At 42.9% G+C, this 17,936-nt stretch overlaps 1 protein-coding gene across 5 annotated transcripts in view; it reads right to left on the bottom strand.

The window, feature by feature from the left end:
* Positions 1-17,936, bottom strand: part of MTHFD1L (methylenetetrahydrofolate dehydrogenase (NADP+ dependent) 1 like) — a 291,886-nt gene that overhangs the window by 97,575 nt on the left and 176,375 nt on the right. Inside the window, exon 25 of one of the 5 annotated variants that reach the window (XM_059714036.1) lies at positions 1,581-1,701. The exons of the other annotated variants lie outside the window; for them this stretch is intronic. Coding sequence (XP_059570019.1) covers positions 1,606-1,701 — 96 coding nt within the window. The 3' untranslated portion in view covers positions 1,581-1,605. Of the gene's footprint in view, positions 1-1,580; positions 1,702-17,936 lie in introns of those variants that run through there. 5 annotated transcript variants of the gene reach the window in all.

Below are 17,936 nucleotides of genomic sequence, written 5' to 3'. Positions count from 1 at the left end.
ACTTAGGGTTTTTTCCTCTATTACTCTTATGAGAAAACTGTTTCAGAATCTCACTGCTCCAATGTGTAGAAACCTTTTCCCAACTTTAATGTAAACTTATTCCTGGCCAATTTATAACCATTTGTTCTTGCGCCAACATTATCCATTAGCTTAAATAGTTCTTTTTGCTTCCTGGCTCTTACTCGTCTGATGTATTTCTAGGCAGCAATCTTGCTCTCTCTCAACCTTTGTTTCATCAAACTAAATAAGCCAACCTCTTACACATTTATAAGATGGACCAGTAGTTGTCAACCTTTAAGACTCAAGGCACCCCTTGTTAAACTCAAGGCAGACCTAAAAAATGCTAGCTTTTAGCTTTCACTCATTTTTGGACTATAGTAAAATAATAAAACAATTCTTTTGTTGCAGAAAGCTCAGGCCACAACAGGTCTGAATGATTTTGACACTGTGGTTTCCTGTTTGAAATCCCTGGGTTTATCTTGTGAATCGTGTGGGTGTTTTCACAGCTAACAGCGCTAATACTGAGCTAATACTGATCCTTGAAAGGATCTTATGGCATCCTGGTTCAGAATCACTGAGCCAGGTTCTCTGTTCCCTTGATCATCTTAGTCTCCTTTCTCTGTACGTATTTAAGTGCAAATTAATCTTTCTTAAAAATGAATGACTAGAAGTATATGTAGTAGTTCATGGAAAAATCACAATGCTTTGTACTCTAGGTCTTTCACCTCATCTCCCTACTCTCCTACAAATAAGCATATTAGGGGTGGAAGTGGGGAAGGTATATTATTTATTATTAATATTACCATTATTATTATTATTAAAGACCTAGCAATCACACACTTTAAGACTAACAATATTACTGGACTCCCACCAAATGAAGGAATTAGTCCATGAATACTACCACTTTAAGCATTGATGCAGTCATTTTTTTTTTTTATGAGTTCTACAGCCAGTTACACGTTTTATAGTATCTCTTTAATAATACTCCAACTCAAACCCTCATGCTCAGTCAGTATATCTTTGTGGAGTAAAACTGATAATTTTTACTGTTCGGATTATTTTTATTTGTTTTTTCTTTTGAAAAAGAAAGCAGACTGATTTCACATACATAAGATTTCCAGTATCAGAGGCATACACAGCAAGCACAAAAAGCTAGCTTGCCACCCACTAGAATAGACTGAATCACAATACAGTCCAGTTGCTAAGTCTCGCCTCAAACCCTTTCTGCACAAAAGAATGTTAAGATGAATGAAAACCATGCTGCTAGACACCTTTTGAACATGCTGACTACATGGTTACTGCAATTTAATTGGATGAAATGATGTCACATTCTTGACTTCAGGCTTTTTAACAGATTCCAGCCATGGCAATAAAATCTAATGAAGGTTGGAGATAATGCATCATAAAGATCCTGGATGTAATTCCTGGCAACACTAAAATGAGGGGAATACTTCAGCTGGTATAGATAGCCATCAAGAGACTAAGCCTCTCCCATGACCATTATTATGATACTTTCATGTCAGTTGCAGCTGTAAATACAGGGGGAAAAATGAAAAACATCTCTGTTAACTTGCCTTTTGGGTGCCGTCTGGATGCCGCCAAGTATTAAAAGCCACAGTGAAAGAAAACGTTGCACAGTCTACTGTCAATAAGCCTATCGGCAGAACAGAGAGCTTCCTGTTGCCTCTGTGTCTGGTTTTTCTTTTAAAAAAAAAATAAAAAATAAGCAGCAGAATGTGCAGAAAACTCAATACATTATTCAAGGCAGAGCTGCTCATATAAATTCAAGCTGTATTTGTTTCAAAATACTGCCAACTATATTTCAAGAAATATACCACTTGAAAACAAATTACTTTTTTTTAAAACTCCAGTAAGTATCTTTATAATTTTCAAAACACAAGGCTGCGTCCTGTGAGGTTCTGGCTACCATCAACTTTGATTGCTTTTATGAGAGTGGATGGCGACCTGCTCCTCCCAAGAGGTGCTAAGTAGCTTGCAAAACTAAGTTCAACCCAGTCAGTGGAATTGTATACCTGCAGACTGCTTTACCAGAATTTGGAATACTCCTCAAGCTCCTACTTTAAACTAGGTTTGGGCAAGGATACTGCCTCTATTTGTAAAAGTTTGGCTTATGGAAAAACATCAAAGGGTAAATGTACATGGAGAGCAAGCTGGATGTTCACACAAATGATTTTCAAAGACAAGAAGCAGAGATAACGTGTATGGTACTGCAGGCATATTTAGCACTATTTTTAGAATGGCTCAGAGCTAAGTCATATCAAACTGGATCTGAACAAGGTAAGCATGATGTTGCCTGGAGGCATGGGAGCTTTCAGCTCTGTGCAAACTTACAAATGTTGTTATAGTTTGAGACATGTGGAAAGGAACACACTGAACCAGGTTCAGAATTTACCTTTTTCCCAGTATTGGTGAGAAACTAACTAACTAGCTTCTAAAAGACAGCTGAAGATCTAAAACTAAAATATCACTACTTAAAACTATTACAGAGTTCTGAGCTCAAAATTTGTTTGGTTCAGAAACCAAGATGAACCACTAAGCAATTCAGATTTAATATAATTCCAAGAAATATTTTTCCAAATAGAAACCACAAGGAACAGTACATGAAGGATAAAACTCAATTAAAACTTAAACAACAAAAGATACTATTCATCAAAAACAAGGATCTATTAATTGGAGTCAGCTTTTACATATCTGCTCAAGCCATAAGCTTGATATTTACATAAAATTTATGAACAATTTACAATGCTTCTTATATTTTTGTTTAAAAGGATGTGTCATACTGCCAGTTTCTCAACAAGATTATCAGTTATCAAATGCTTTGCTCCTGCAATCCTATAAACCTATTAGGGTCATTTAGTGACATCTCCTATCACTTGACCACTTACAGAAACAAAGGACTCTCAAAACAGTTATTTAACAAAAATGCTTAAGTTTCTTATTTCTTGTTTATATTTAAAATGATTCCACAGAATCCATGAGATCAAATTTATTTTGAAGAGAGAGGTTACTCAGAAGAATTTGTATGGGTAGAAATCACAAGATTGCAAAATTACGTGTATACACTATCAGTCACCAAATTAGGGGAAGGATATTGAATACACAATATTAAAAGAAAGTGAGGAAACAACCAAGTCTAATAAAACAAGAATAATATGTCCCTTTAACTGTCCCTTTGATCAGTGATATGGTAATTCATTAGGAGTGGAGTGCTTTTAGCACCTTACAGGATAAGAAGCCAAGAATTTTAAATAATGTTAATAGGAGCTGACTCTTAACATTATTAATGATGGGCACAGCAATTCACCTTCACCGATTCCATTGCAAAGAGTATATAGCTCATACTCTTTGACTCAAATTCACACAGACACCAAGGTGTGTGCTGAATCAAGATCATAGAGTAACTGGCTAACTCAAAATGTATTAAAAAAAAAAATCTCACCAGTTGCCTTTTTGCATCCTTGGACATCAAAAACGTTCTAAAATCTTAACTTTAGTGGTCATATCCTATTCCACCTATTAGGCTTTTGAGTGTCACACAAGTATTTATGTGTCTAAATGTGATTCTACTGCATTAGTACAAAAGCTGGATGGGTCTCCTCGTCCTCAGTGCTCTTTGTGATTCAGTCTCAAGTCTGGGTCTCCTCCTCAATGCTCTTTGTGATTTAGTCTCAAGTCTAACATGAAGACACATTCCAAAGTCAATACCTGAATAGCTTTGCAGGAATTTGAGTAGGGTGAAACAGGATTGGACTTGGACACTAAAGCTGGGGCAGGCAAAATATGGCCCACGGGCTGGATCTGGTGCATGGCGCCTTAAAAAAATTTAGAAAATTAATATTTATCTGCCCATGGCTGCCTGTCAAAGATGACAAGGAGCCAGCAGCAACAGGACCCAGGGAGAGATGGTGGCAGGACCCAGAGGCAGCAGCAGCAAGGCCTGCCTGCCTCCTCCCCCCTGCTCTCCCAACCACAGCCCCCAGCTGGAAGCTTCTGGCTAACAGAGGCTTCTGGCCTGGCAATCCTGGGGCTGTTCCCTTGCCCTCCCTCTGTCTAAGAGCGAAAAATCAGATAAGAATGGGTGGAGGAAGAATTGCTGGCTGCTGATGTGCCATGTGGTCCCAACCATGCAGCCAGGAACCACGCGTTGCCAGAGTGATGGGCAGGGAGGAACAGTTACAGCAGGTGGGGAAGGAAGGTAAGTGGCAGGGGAAAGGCAGCCACATCAGGCATGGCCGGGGGGGGGGGGGGGGGGGGGGGGGAGGAGGGAGGGAAGGCAAGTAGCAGTGGGCAGGAGCACAGCACCCCAAGGGTCAGGGCTGGTGGCAGCAGGAGCAAGCTGGGAATCGCAAGGGCTGGGCTGGCTCCTGCTGTGTTCTGCTGTCTTGGCATTCCAGCCAAGAACTGTGCACTGCTGGGAGGTGCCCAGCTGTCTCTGTGCTGGGACCACAGAACGCAGCAGAAGCCAGCTCGGCCCCTGTGGTCCTTGCTACAGTCTCTATTGCAGGGGCCACGTGCCTGCAGCTCTCACTGGAGCCGGCTGCCTTCCCTGCCCCCTGCTGCGCAGGTCCGTGGACTCTGCTGGGAGTGAACGGAGCCCTGCCCCCTGCTTTCCTGCGGAGCCCAGCATGGGGCTTCTCCTAGTGTGGGTAGCTGCAGGTGCATGGCATGGCACCCCTGTGATAGAGGCAGCTGGGCAGGCTGTGCTTCTTGACACCTGTGTGCAGCACTGGCTGGAGCCACGTCCTGCCGGGTGCCACTGCCTGCACCAGGCACGAGCTCCCTGAGCACTCCCATGTGCTGCCAGCAGCAGGGGCTGCACGCCAAGTGGAGGAGTGTATGTGGGAGCTCCCCTCACCCCCCTACTCTCCCTCACACCCCACAAACCTCACATACCCACACCATGTCCCACAACCCTTCCACATATGCACATACCCCAACATACCCTATGCTGCTCCCACACAGCCACACCCCCTCACAAAACCATCCCCCCACCATATACATACACACCCATACACACACACCCACCACCCACACACATATCCCACCATACACATACACCCTCCCCCCACATAAAAGAGTAAGATTTTTTTGAGATATTATGCAATCACTTCTATATACAGTATACAAGCACAAATCATGACAAATATTTTTTTGTAATAAAATTAAAATGTTTTAGTAGGTGTTTGACTTCCAGTGTATGATTTGTTTTATTCTGGTTCTAAAATGGCAAATCCTGCTCCTAAAAGGAGTATTTATGGGGAAACAAGGGAAGGGACTTCTGGTGGCAAAGGTCAGGGGTTAGGGGGTGGGACTTCTGGTCCCAATATGGCAACCAAGGGGTGAGGCAATTGTCAAGGGGCAGGGCTACTCATGTGCCCCTCGACAGCTCACCAAAACTCATTAAGCGGCCCTCCAGGCAAAATAATCGCCCGCCCCTGCACTGATGTCAAGATTCTTTCCCACCTGGTCCAGATTTTATCCTACCTAGTAAGTGTCTAAGGCAGTAGTTCTCAAACGTGTTAGACCTGAGGCACCCCATGCCAGCTCTTAGTTTTACTCCTTTGTTGACTATGCAGGAAAAATAATAGAGCAATTTTTCTATTACAAAAAATTCACATAGTTTGATATGACTTTGGGTTAACTTGTGAATCATGCTTTCACACCTAACTGTGCTAACATTGTATGAGGCCCCACAACACCCTTGAAAGGATCTCAAGGCACCCCACAGTGCTGTGGCACCCTGGTTGAGAATCAATGGTTTAAAAGGTACTTAAGTATAGCAAATGCATCCTATTCGACACTGCACAAGTTCCTTATAAACCATTAATACAAATGGTAGTGGCAGTAATCCTTTTCTTCCTTTCCTTTTTTCTTTATAACTTAATCTCAAGGTTAAGATAAGGGCACATTACAGAAAGCAGACATGCTACCGATTTTTCAAGGGCTTAGCCACCCAATTTGAAAATTGTACCTAATCTATAGTCTTGCACTGAACCTTTTACCTAAATAAGTATTTTATTCATAACATTTTATAAAATAAAAAAACCCAGAAATGTTCTATCTAAATTAAAAGGGTGATGGTTTATTTGGTTTGTGCACTATAAATGTGCTATAAATTATAACAATATGCAAAAAAATCTCACTTTAGATGGAACTTTAGGTTGTGAAGAAATATCATGAAACAGTCACTGTAAATTTCTATTGAACATGACATGAAGTGCTCTAAGGTCACATTACATGAATACTTGCTGGTACCTCAGTAGCTTTGATGTTACACTGAAAAATAACAGATCCTCACAACTTTACTAAAAAGCAAGTACAATGCTGAAAACTGACACATCCAGAGACACCAAAATTATATGCTCCTTCTCATACAAACATGGAATGTAGAAACAAGTTAATGTAGGAACTGTCAAACATCATAGCAGGATTAACCCCTTAGCTGAGGGCCCCCTGCCCCAGCCTCTTGACAGCTGCAGCCAGTAGCTGCAGCCTGGGACTGCCTAGCTGGGCTTTGGGCCGCTATGGGAACTGGGGGTAAGCAGGGAGCCCCCCTGCTGCGTGGACCCAGACCAGACCCAGCAATTTGGGGGGCCAGCACATCATGGGGGCTCCATTTCCCCACCCCACACCTGGCACTGCATCAAGGAAACAGAGCCTTTTCTGTCTCCTCTATGTGATAGTCTGGGGGTGGGGGTGGGCCAGTGCGTGCCTGGAGGAACCAAGCACCAGTCAGGGCTAGCCTGCCACCCAGCGAGGGGGCCCTGGTATGCCAGGGGAATTACAGACTTACTTTGACTTGGAATGGATGTGGTACAGAAATTCAATAAACTGCTCTAACCTAAAGTGCTTTAGTGTGATACAGTATCCATCTAAGGTTAACTTAGAGAAGGATCAGCCATTTTTAAAATGCTTTATGTGCAGTGAACGTCTGTTCTGTTACAGCTGTAAATTATTTTCTGTGTACTTAATGCACAATAAGTATAACGTACCTAGCTTTTAAGGGTGGGATTTTCTAAAGATCTTAGAATTGGCCTGACTTCCAATGACTTCAATGGGGCCAGACAGATTAATGCTGAGAAGTCTAGAAAATAACTATATACATGTCTAATTTGTGACAACTAAATTTCTCTGTTGGTAAAGTATCTATTTCTAATGTTTTATATCTATTTCTTGGACTTTTAACTTAGAGAAAATCCTAAAGTTGCTATTATTATTGTTATTAGTATTATTATTATTATAATAATAGAGTTTTCTCATTTAATTTCCCAAATAATGGTATCCATTTCATCAATATGCTCTTAAAAATATAAAATATACCCCAAACATATTGCTATGTTGCTAGGAAAACCTGAACTAACAACATAGTGAAAATAGAAAGGCGTGATCAGGTGGCCAGAGGTGATCATATTAACAGCAGGACAACAAAGTTAAGTCTAAAATGCTAATACTTTCAGGGGATTGATTGTGTGTGGGAATACTGCAGGTTCCAAACCCTGTAAAACACAAAACGTCCTTGGACAGGCTTGGGGTGGGGAGAGGGGGTGACATTCAGGCTAGACAAGAAAAAGACAACATTACATGGAGTTTGGGGATGTTATTTCCAGTTATCCTGGCATACGTAAGAATGTAAGTGCCATACTGGGTCAGACCAATGGTCCATCTAACCCAGTATTCTCTCTCATAATGGCAAAAATGGATACTATAGAAGGAGAGCATTGACCTGTGTATCTCGAGTGATCTATTTAATTTACTCTTTGGAATCCACCACTATTGGTTTAGCGATGCCAGAGAAAACATCTCCAACCATTCTCTTCAATAGCCATTAATAGATCAATCTATGAATTTTTTGTAGTGCCTTTTTAAACCTGGCTATGCTATCTGCCTCCTTCATCTCCTGTGGTAACAAATTTCACAAGTTAATTATGTATTGCATAAAATGTACTCTCTCATTGGTTTTAAACCTGCCACTTACTAATTTCTGTGGTGTCCCCTACTTTTAGTATTCTGGGACCCTGTTCATTTGGTCCACACCCTCCATGATTTTACAGATCTCTCTATCATATCTTCCTTCAGCCTTCTTTCCAAACAGAGGAGTCCTACTCTATCCCTACAGTAGTTACACCAAATTACTGTTAACCATATGACATGTAAAAATATCGCAGCATGAATTTTTCAGCACATCAGTAGTGTTACCCACTCTCCTAACATCAAGCACAGGACAAGGCTCTCACTGGGCACATCTAAACGAGACACTAAAAACGCAGTAGACTAATTCTACTGCACATTAGTGCATCACGGCAAGAGCCATGCTAATGTACTAATGCTCAGCAGAATTAGCCTACTGCACATCAGCGTCACGTAAAAGATTTGTGCTGGTGCTACTGTGCAGTAGCACTGATTATGGTGCATTAATGCATGCGTAGACATACCCACTGCCTTGCATAGTTATCCATTCAAGTTCTTAACTGAATTCATGTATTACTCTTTTTTTCTAGCTTGACATTTATTTCTTATTTTCATCTTCCTTTTTAATAACTGTGCTGGAAATTCTGCTTTAGCTGCATCAAGTAATTTTTCAGACTAGGCTTCTTGCAAGTTTCACTCCCTTATTTCTCTCAGGCTGAGTACACAAAACATCTTCTAGGTCTCATCACCAATTCTGAGGAATAAGCCTTTAAAAACTTCTTAACTCCTAGTAATGCAGGGGTTAATATTCTTAGCCAAAGAAAAACACATCAGTGTTGCCAGGTACTCTCCCTCTTACCACAAAGTCACCCTTCCCAGAGTGCTCAGCTTGCTCCTTTTTATTGTATGCCATACTTAGCTCTACCACTGGCAACAAGTTCTTTTTATTATCATTAAAAGCATAATTTACTTTGGCTTTCGTTTCTGCTACACTCTCTCTCAGACCATTGGTCTGTCTTTCTCTTCCCTTTATTCCTGTTGCAGTGTGTCAAAAGCTATGTTCTTTCAAGCTGTTTTCATTATGTTTCCTATTTTCTTTCTCTCTCCAGCTAATCCCTTACATCTTTCTCACTTTACTTATTTTCCTTACTTCTCCCTCCACTCCCATTAAAATCCCCTTCCTTCATCTGTCTCAATAGAGGACATATGTCAGTCTCTCCTCTTCACCAACTTGCATATTCACTGGTAACACTTGCCCCCTTGCTCCCATATAACACCTAGAAACTTTACCATGCGTCAGAGATGAAGCATATTATGAATGTTACAAGAGGCAAGTATCTGTGGGTTCCCTGATGTCCTGAAAAACACTTCAGTAAAACCCCAACTCAAGACCTCAACTGATAGGAAAGGTGAGAAGATTGTGGGATTTTTACCAGGGAATTGTCCTGGATCTTGCCCAAGACTTCCATCTTTTGTTTCATAATGTAGCTAAGAGATTTGAAGGCCATTCACTCTCTCTAGCTTCTGGAAAAAGATAGAAAGAGCATTCTGCAATTTATTTTTGTCCTTTCATCCAACCTGAGAGATTGCTGGAAGGGTAAATGGTATCTCTACTACTTTATCTATCTCCCATCTCTGTTTTTAAATCCTCCTTTTCATTGTCTTCTCCAAGTGACCACAGAGCCAAATCAAACATGGTTCTGAAAAGGTGGAGTGAACACTGAAAAGACTCTGGAGATTCATCAGTCTTGACTCTGGAGGTACTTGACGAAAAAGAGGCACTGGAGCAATCTGGCTTAGAGTTAAGATGCCACTATATTGATTCCTGCTTATTTTGTGTTCAAAAGCCTTTTATTCACCATAATAAGGAATAGAAATTTAAGGCAATTTTTTTTTATTCTGTAAGAAAACTTTTATTTTGAAGGAACTGATGCCATGTGCTCAGAGAAGCCTTCTAAACACCTGTGAATTAGATGCCAAAGCCTCCATGTCACATTATTTCTTGTTTAAAGTTTGGCAGTTCAAGCACTTTAAACACTTGACTTAGTTCAGTTGTCGATTTGTAATCTTTTTGTTCAGTTTATTATTATGATGTGATGAAAACAAGTCATTGGATTTATTTTTGTTATATAGTCTGTGTTTTAAAAAATTCTAAAAATCACCCAAAGCTTGGGACTTTCTTTTTGTACTTACTCATACACTGAACAAAATAATAATAATAATCTCTCAACTAAGTGAAATAGTCTTTATCCATCTTTCACTTTTCTGGTCAGGAACACTGCCAAGTGAACACATCTGATGATAGTATGGCTGAAGGTGCTGTGGAGTGATAGTGTGGTGCTAAAATAATAGCTGACTCTGCATGTTTCAAGTTTTATTTCTTTGAGTTTTTCCCTCTACTTTAATAAGTATGCTTTTTTAAAATTTCATCTGTGCAGTGTGGTTCCAGAAGGTCTGTGGTTGACAGGATTATCCCCAAATCAACTGCACCTCTCTCTTGCTGGCACAGGATAGATTTTGTTTTTTAATTTGTGGAAAAGCACATATAATCAAGTTAAACGTTCATGAATCAACACGTAAGCCTACAGCGTTAGATTTATTTTCTTCTTTCCAACATTCAAATGCCAACTGTGTCTAAGTAAATTGCTTCATGCAAAGAATGAGAAAATATTTAATAAAAGCAAATAAAATTGCCATGCTGTCAAGCCCTAACTCAGAAAAAGCAAAGGGAGGAGAAAGAGAACAAAGATAACTTCCAACCTCAACATGCATGATTCAGTGTGAAAGACAACTAGATTCTACTTGAACTCAGATCTCTATAGGGGGCCAATACTGCTATGTGGAAATTGAATTTTTTCTTTAATGTGGCTCTGCTGAAAGATGGCTCCACTAATCAAATAGGAGAGGCAGAGAACCATGTAGCCTGGCTATTAGATTGAAAAGTGGTCACCCTTCATGGATGAGGTAATATTTCAGTGGGTGCAGCTGCGGGACAGGAGGATCAATGGGATGGGAAGGGGACAGATTATTATTTTTTATTTCTATGGTGACAGTACCTGAAGCTGCCTACTTGGATTCAGTGTCTCACAGTACATAGCAGTTTAACACAAAGCCCTTACTTGCCACAGAGGACTCAATAAACTAGATAACAGGCAAGACGAAGACAGACAGACAGACAGACAGACAGACAGACAAAGTAGGGAGAAGACACAACAGTAGAACTCTGAACATAAAGATACAAGGATGTTGGCAGAGAGAGAAAAGGACATCACATTTGCCCTTTGTCCCAACTTTCCTCTGCCCTACCTTTTCAGAATGAAAACCAAGTGTCAAAATCAGTCATAGCGAAGTGGGGCTGGAAGGGACCTCCAGAGGTCATTGAGTCCAATGACCTGCCCAACGCAGGATCATCCCTATTGAAACCATGCCATGATCATCCCTATTAAAACCATGCCATGCAAACCATAATTTAAATTCTATACAAGACTATCTGCCCAAACCTGTCACACACAAAGCAGGGAAGCTACAGCAGCCAATGTCCTGCTTCTGTCAATATATTCTCCAGAGGTCCCAATTAGAGGACCACACAACCTGCTAAAGAGGAAGGCAAAAACTAGGGCTGTGCAAAATTTCACCGGCTGTTTCAGTTCATTTCAACACCGTTTCGACTCATTTCAAGCTCGAAACAGCGAAATTGAATCGAAAGGAAAGGCTTCGAAACAGCCTCAAAACAAAATGAGGCTAGTTGAAACATTTCGAAACTTTCTTCTTCCTGAGGTGGTTAGTGACAGACATCAGAAGAGATAAAGCATGCAGAGCTGCTGCCTACAGTTTTCTCATTGCTGGTTAATTCTCTGTACTTTTCCTAGTTGCAGCCCTACCCCTCTTCTGTTTGAAGTGGGGCCAACCACAATAAACAGGGTGCAACGGGTAGCCTGCTGAGAAGTGAAGAAGCTTGGAGACCTAGTCCCGTTTACAAAGCTAACTGTGAAGCCAAGGGGTTCTTGATTTAATATAAGGGATGGTCTCCTAGGACAGAATGAAAAAGAAACAGATGCTGGAGGTTCTAATTGCTTTCAACCCTCACTCTGAGCTGTTATTCCATGTGACTGTCACAGGACAGTCCTGATTCTGATGAAATTGTCCTCTGCCCTCTGAAAGCTGGCCACGCAAAACACTGGAAATATTCTTAACCATCTCTGCAGTGGACTCTACAGCATGACATGGAAATATCTGTATCAGTGTGATGCCACATGAAGACGGGAAACTGGCAAAAATGTTAGAAACAATATAAGCAATACAAAAATGTTGCAAGGCTAAAGCAGCTGTTCCCTCCTCCTTTCTACTTGGATCCCCCTCACCTTCTGTAACTTAGATTTCCCCTGTAGTGCAAGTCACGAAGTCTGCACCTTTTGTCAGGCATGTCAGTTTTAACTTGCTTGATTCTTTAAAGAGGAGAAGCTGTTAAATCTGTATGACTAGCCAGATGGGCTGTTTCTGTCCCATGTTCCCCCTCCCATTTGTACTAGTCACTTCTCTCTCCATTCTCATCTTGTTTTCCCATCTCTTCTGTTCCAGTTGTGTCTGCCTTGTCTTCCAGCTGATATACTCGCTCACTGTGCTCCGCTTACATGGATGGATGGAATACCACATCCAGCAGAGTAGTCGGTGCTTGCCTTGAGTCAAACCAGTGTACTCTCATCTCTGACTGACAGGTTGTATTGAAGGTAGCAGAGAAAACTTAGTGTAGCAGCAGGGAAACTACACCCAGAATTTTCAAATCTGTCAACACAAAGGTTCACTTCATGGGGCAGCAGCAGCAGAGATATACTTCACTGGGCATGTATTCCTGAGACAAGGCACTTTTTTGAAAGGAGCACATTATCCACTGAAGCTGGGAAAATTTGGGAATGGGAGGCATGTGCTTCCACCTCCTTCCCCACTTCCCTGTTATCTAAGCTTACTTTTAATAGATCAGTCAGCTTATTTTGAGTAATAGCCTTCTGCTGCAATTTAAAAACTCATACTTCAAGAAAAGTGAACCCAGAAAGGAAGTCTATGCTGATAAGAGTTGATATTTTCCATATGTGCCAAATGTATATTTTTAAAAACACAATGAAGTACAGATTGATTCATATAGGGTTCAGAAGCCCTTTTACCCAACTTCCTCATTCTCTAACTACCAAAAAAATATATACATTCAACAAGAAACCAACCAAAAATGAAATAAGATGGATTAGTTTGTGGAATAGGGACAAAACTTTGTATAAAAACCACATGCTAATAAAATATTTATTACAAGTACTGCTAATAATATGTTAAGCTACATTACGACCCCCCCCAAAGTCCATAATTCAAAAAACTCAAATTCACTTGTAACTGGTTTTTCTTTTTTCACTTTTTTTTAGTTCCCTCAAGTGTAATCTCTAATATTACAAGTGTTTTATGGCATGCTCTATCTTTGTACACCTCCTTCCTACACTTCCAAGATGACAGCACCTTTGGGATAATTTGTTATAAGCTATTTCTTGTCCTGGATACCCAAAACGTAGGTGTTCACGTCTCACACACTTGTGCTCTCAAAAACAGTACGCAGCTATTTTTTACACCATCCTCCAAATATGCTTGACACTTATTGTACTCGCCTAGCACTAATTTACTTGTTTGTATTAGCTCTCAAAAAGTATTTGTTAGCCTAGTGCCAGATGCCAAAATAATTGCTAGGATCAAATTATTTTAAGCAAACAGCAGCCACTGGGGGTGGGAAGAGGGAATAACATTTAAAGCAACCTGTTTACGGACATCTCTAGTGGAACCTAAGAAACGAGCTATTTTATATCTGTACGTACACACACACACACACACACACACACACACACACACAAACTGGAGTAACTACATCTGGGTTCTTACCAGGTATCGTTGTGACACACATCAATCTATCCTGAAAAGACTATTTCTTTGCAGCTCATATACTATGTAGATGCCATCTGACACCAGCATTTTTTTTTTGTAGATGTAAAACTGAACACATGATGTGAAAGTACTGTAAAGTTACACGCATGCCACTTGGAGAGAATCCAAAGGCATAAAGTTCAGCTGATTCCATTTCCCTAATTAGACACACAATTCATTAACACCTAAACACATTTTATTACCACCTTTTGTTTAATTTTATAAGGGAGAATAAGACATAACAGTTGAATTTATAGTTTTGGGGGTTTTTTTCCACATGACTCAAGGCCATGCTTTTGCTTTGAATAAAACATCAAGATGCTGAATGAATCTGCTGTGGCTTTTAAATTCTCTCTGCATAGTCTGGCCTATTGGGGGTTATGTCTTTATGTAGACTTGAAAGTAAACTTGGTGCTTCAGCTCTCCAGACCAATGGAAATGAGAGGCACTCACAAGCAGCAACTGGTCAAATGAGAAAAAGTAATCCCAGAGGTAAGGAGAAGAATAAGTGGATATCTGCAACATCCTTAACTTTCTTCCACAACCCTACCCCCTCCTTCCTCCGTCCTTAAACCCGTGGTTCTCAACTTTAGACTTGAGGCACTCCACTCCTCAGTAACTTTCATGAATTGAGTCACCATCTCAAAACCTAATATATTTATTACAGTGTCTACACCTCCTTGCAGAGGGGGCTGGCAGTGGGGGCAATACAATGGCTATGCAGGGATAAACCTGAGCCTGTACTTGTCTTCTCATACCTGCTTATCTCTTTACACACCTTGCATCAGCACCCTGGTTGAGAATTAGTCTTAAATAAAAACACAGAAACAGAACAGAAAAAATAATACCACCACCCAAACAACATAGTCCCCTAACACAAATTCAAAATGCTCAATTAATTTGGCAGTCTCTGGTAAGCCCATAGATGGAATGGGAATGGATATTCAACTGCCCTGGTGCCCCAGCCCCTTTAGGATAATGCTGAGGCAGAAAAACAGAATGATACCGAGAACATCTCAGTCTTTCTACTTCCCACTTCTCTAGATCTGCATACCGTATACATCTCCTGTAACGGTGAAATACCAGTTCCTTTTGCTGAACAAAAGAGTTTAGTCTTTAGAACTAGCTTACTTTCCACTGTTCAAGCATACTCTTTCTTATTTTGCTAAGTCTGCTGACTGTCCCAAGTCAGAGGTGCCATCTCCAACACCTCTGCAAATCAGTCTGGCTGATCTGACACACTGTTCAAGTAGCAGCACCATCTAGAGGTGCACCGATATACCAGTCCGATATCAGATCAGTACTGATATAAAGAAAATTGGCTATACTGGAAATTGGCCCAATGCAGCCAATAATTCGGCCAATAAATGCCCAATTGGCCAATAAATGCTGTGTGTATGCAGCTACAGTGCAGCACATAGGCAGTGAGGAGCACAGCCTAGCAGCATGGAGAGCTGCGTGCAGCTGGTAAGTCTGTTGTGGTGGAAGGGGAGGGGGGAAGGAAAGGGTGTGGGGGGGGACAGATCAATGCCCCCCATGGTGAGGGAGGGAGGGGGCAGGGGCTGGCGCTGCCCAGTCAGGGTGGGGCAGGGCATGGGACTGAGCTGCAGCTCATTGGGTGGGGAAGCACCTGCTGCTACTTGCACCCCTGTGGTGGAGTGGGAGGGCTGGAGCTGTGGGCTGGAGCTGGGGCTGTGCTGGGCTCTTCTTGGCAGGGGCTGGGCTTGGGGCAGGTGGCAGTGGCGCTCGGGGTTGGGCTATAGAGGGGGCTGCAGCCACCCCAAATTTTGCTGTATCCTCCCCCTAACCCCCTCCCCAGTGCCGGCACCACACGCCCAGCTCAATGCCCTGCCTCCACTCATGCGCTGGGAAGAGCCAGCGGTGCTAGGAGGGGGGGCTACGGGGAGGCTACGGTGAAATCTGAGGTGGCTGCAACCCCCTCCATAACACCCCTCCCAGTGCTGCTGCCACCCAAGCCGAGCCCCCGCCGAGAAGAGTCCAGTGCAGCCCCAGCTCCAGCCTGCCCGCCCCACTCCGTGCAGATCTGGGGGCACCCCCGCCCCCCAGTGCCCTCTCAGGGTGTAAGCAATGGCAGAAGCTGCTCTCCCCACAATGAAACGTGGTTCAGTCCCACGCCCTGCCCCACCCTAGCTGGGCAGCACCTGCCAGCATCCCTCCCTCACTGCAGGGGGTATTGAGCTGTCCCCTCACGCCCTTCTACCTTAACAGGCTTACCAGCTGCACACAGCTGTATCAGAAATCAGATTGGTATTGGCCAATATGCCTCTTTAAAAATCGGCTACTGGTATCAGCCCCCAAAATCTCTGTCAGTGCACCCCTAGAACCATCCTATTATCATCCTAAAGGGCTGCAGTCCCCACACTCAGCATAACAGGAATGAAACAGAAGCCTGAACTCTGCATTACCCTGCTTTCATTGGCCCAAGTCTGACCTTTTACATAAGTTTAACAAATACAAATATTATGAACCACCAAAAAAAATGTTAAGTGGTGGGGTGCTAAGGTGATTCATAGATGTTAGGGTCGGAAGGGACCTCAATAGATCATCGAGTCTGACCCCCTGCATAAGCAGGAAAGAGTGCTGGGTCTAGACGACCCCAGCTAGATGATAATCTAACCTCCTCTTGAAGACCCCCAGGGTAGGGGAGAGCACCACCTCCCTTCGGAGCCCGTTCCAGACCCTGGCCACTCCAACTGTGAAGAAGTTCTTCCTAATGTCCAATCTAAATCTGCTCTCTGCTAGCTTGTGGCCATTGTTTCTTGTGACTCCCGGGGGCGCCTTGGTGAATAAATACTCACCAATTCCCTTCTGTGCCCCCGTGATGAACTTATAGGCAGCCACAAGGTCGCCTCTCAACCTTCTCTTGCGGAGGCTGAAAAGATCCAGTTTCTCTAGTCTCTCCTCGTAGGGCTTGGTCTGTAGGCCCTTAACCATATGAGTGGCCCTTCTCTGGACCCTCTCCAGGTTATCCGCATCCCTCTTGAAGTGTGGCGGCCAGAATTGCACGCAGTACTCCAACTGCGGTCTGACCAGCGCCCGATAGAGGGGAAGTATCACCTCCTTGGACCTATTTGTCATGCATCTGCTGATGCACGATAAAGTGCCATTGGCTTTTCTGATGGCTTCGTCACACTGCCGACTCATGTTCATCTTGGAGTCCACTAGGACTCCAAGATCCCTTTCCACTTCCGTGCCACCCAGCAGGTCATTCCCTAGGCTGTAGGTGTGCTGGACATTTTTCCTCCCTAGGTGCAGCACTTTGCTTTTCTCCTTGTTGAACTGCATTCTGTTGTTTTCTGCCCACTTGTCCAACCTGTCCAGATCTGCTTGCAGCTGTTCCCTGCCCTCCGGCATGTCCACTTCTCCCCATAGCTTTGTGTCATCTGCAAACCTGGACAGAGTACATTTCACTCCCTCGTCCAAGTCACTGATGAAGACATTAAAGAGTATCGGTCCAAGGACCGAGCCCTGCGGGACCCCACTGCCCACACCCTTCCAGGTCGAAACCGATCCATCCACCACGACTCTCTGGGTGCGACCCTCCAGCCAATTCGCCACCCACCGAACTGTGTAGTCATCCAAGTCACAGCCTCTTAACTTGTTCACCAGTATGGGGTGGGATACCGTATCGAAGGCCTTCCTGAAGTCTAAGTATACGACATCCACCCCTCCTCCTGTGTCCAGGCGTTTCATAACCTGGTCATAAAAAGAAACTAGATTGGTCAGGCACGATCTGCCTGCCACGAACCCGTGCTGATTTCCCCTCAGCATAATTTGTCCTGCCGGGCTCTCACAAATGTGAGCCTTGATAATTTTTTCAAAGACTTTGCCAAGGATGGAGGTGAGACTGACAGGTCTATAGTTGCCCGGGTCCTCCTTCCTCCCCTTTTTGAAAATGGGGACCACGTTGGCCCTTTTCCAGTCCTCCGGGACTTGGCCTGTGCACCACGAGCTTTCAAATATTCCCGCCAGTGGCTCTGCAATGATGTCAGCCAGTGCCTTCAGCACCCTTGGATGGAGCTCATCCGGGC

The sequence above is a fragment of the Alligator mississippiensis genome, chromosome 1 (assembly GCF_030867095.1).
Source record: "Alligator mississippiensis isolate rAllMis1 chromosome 1, rAllMis1, whole genome shotgun sequence".
Classification (NCBI taxonomy): domain Eukaryota; kingdom Metazoa; phylum Chordata; order Crocodylia; family Alligatoridae; genus Alligator; species Alligator mississippiensis.
This window is presented reverse-complemented; position numbering and strand designations above follow the sequence as displayed.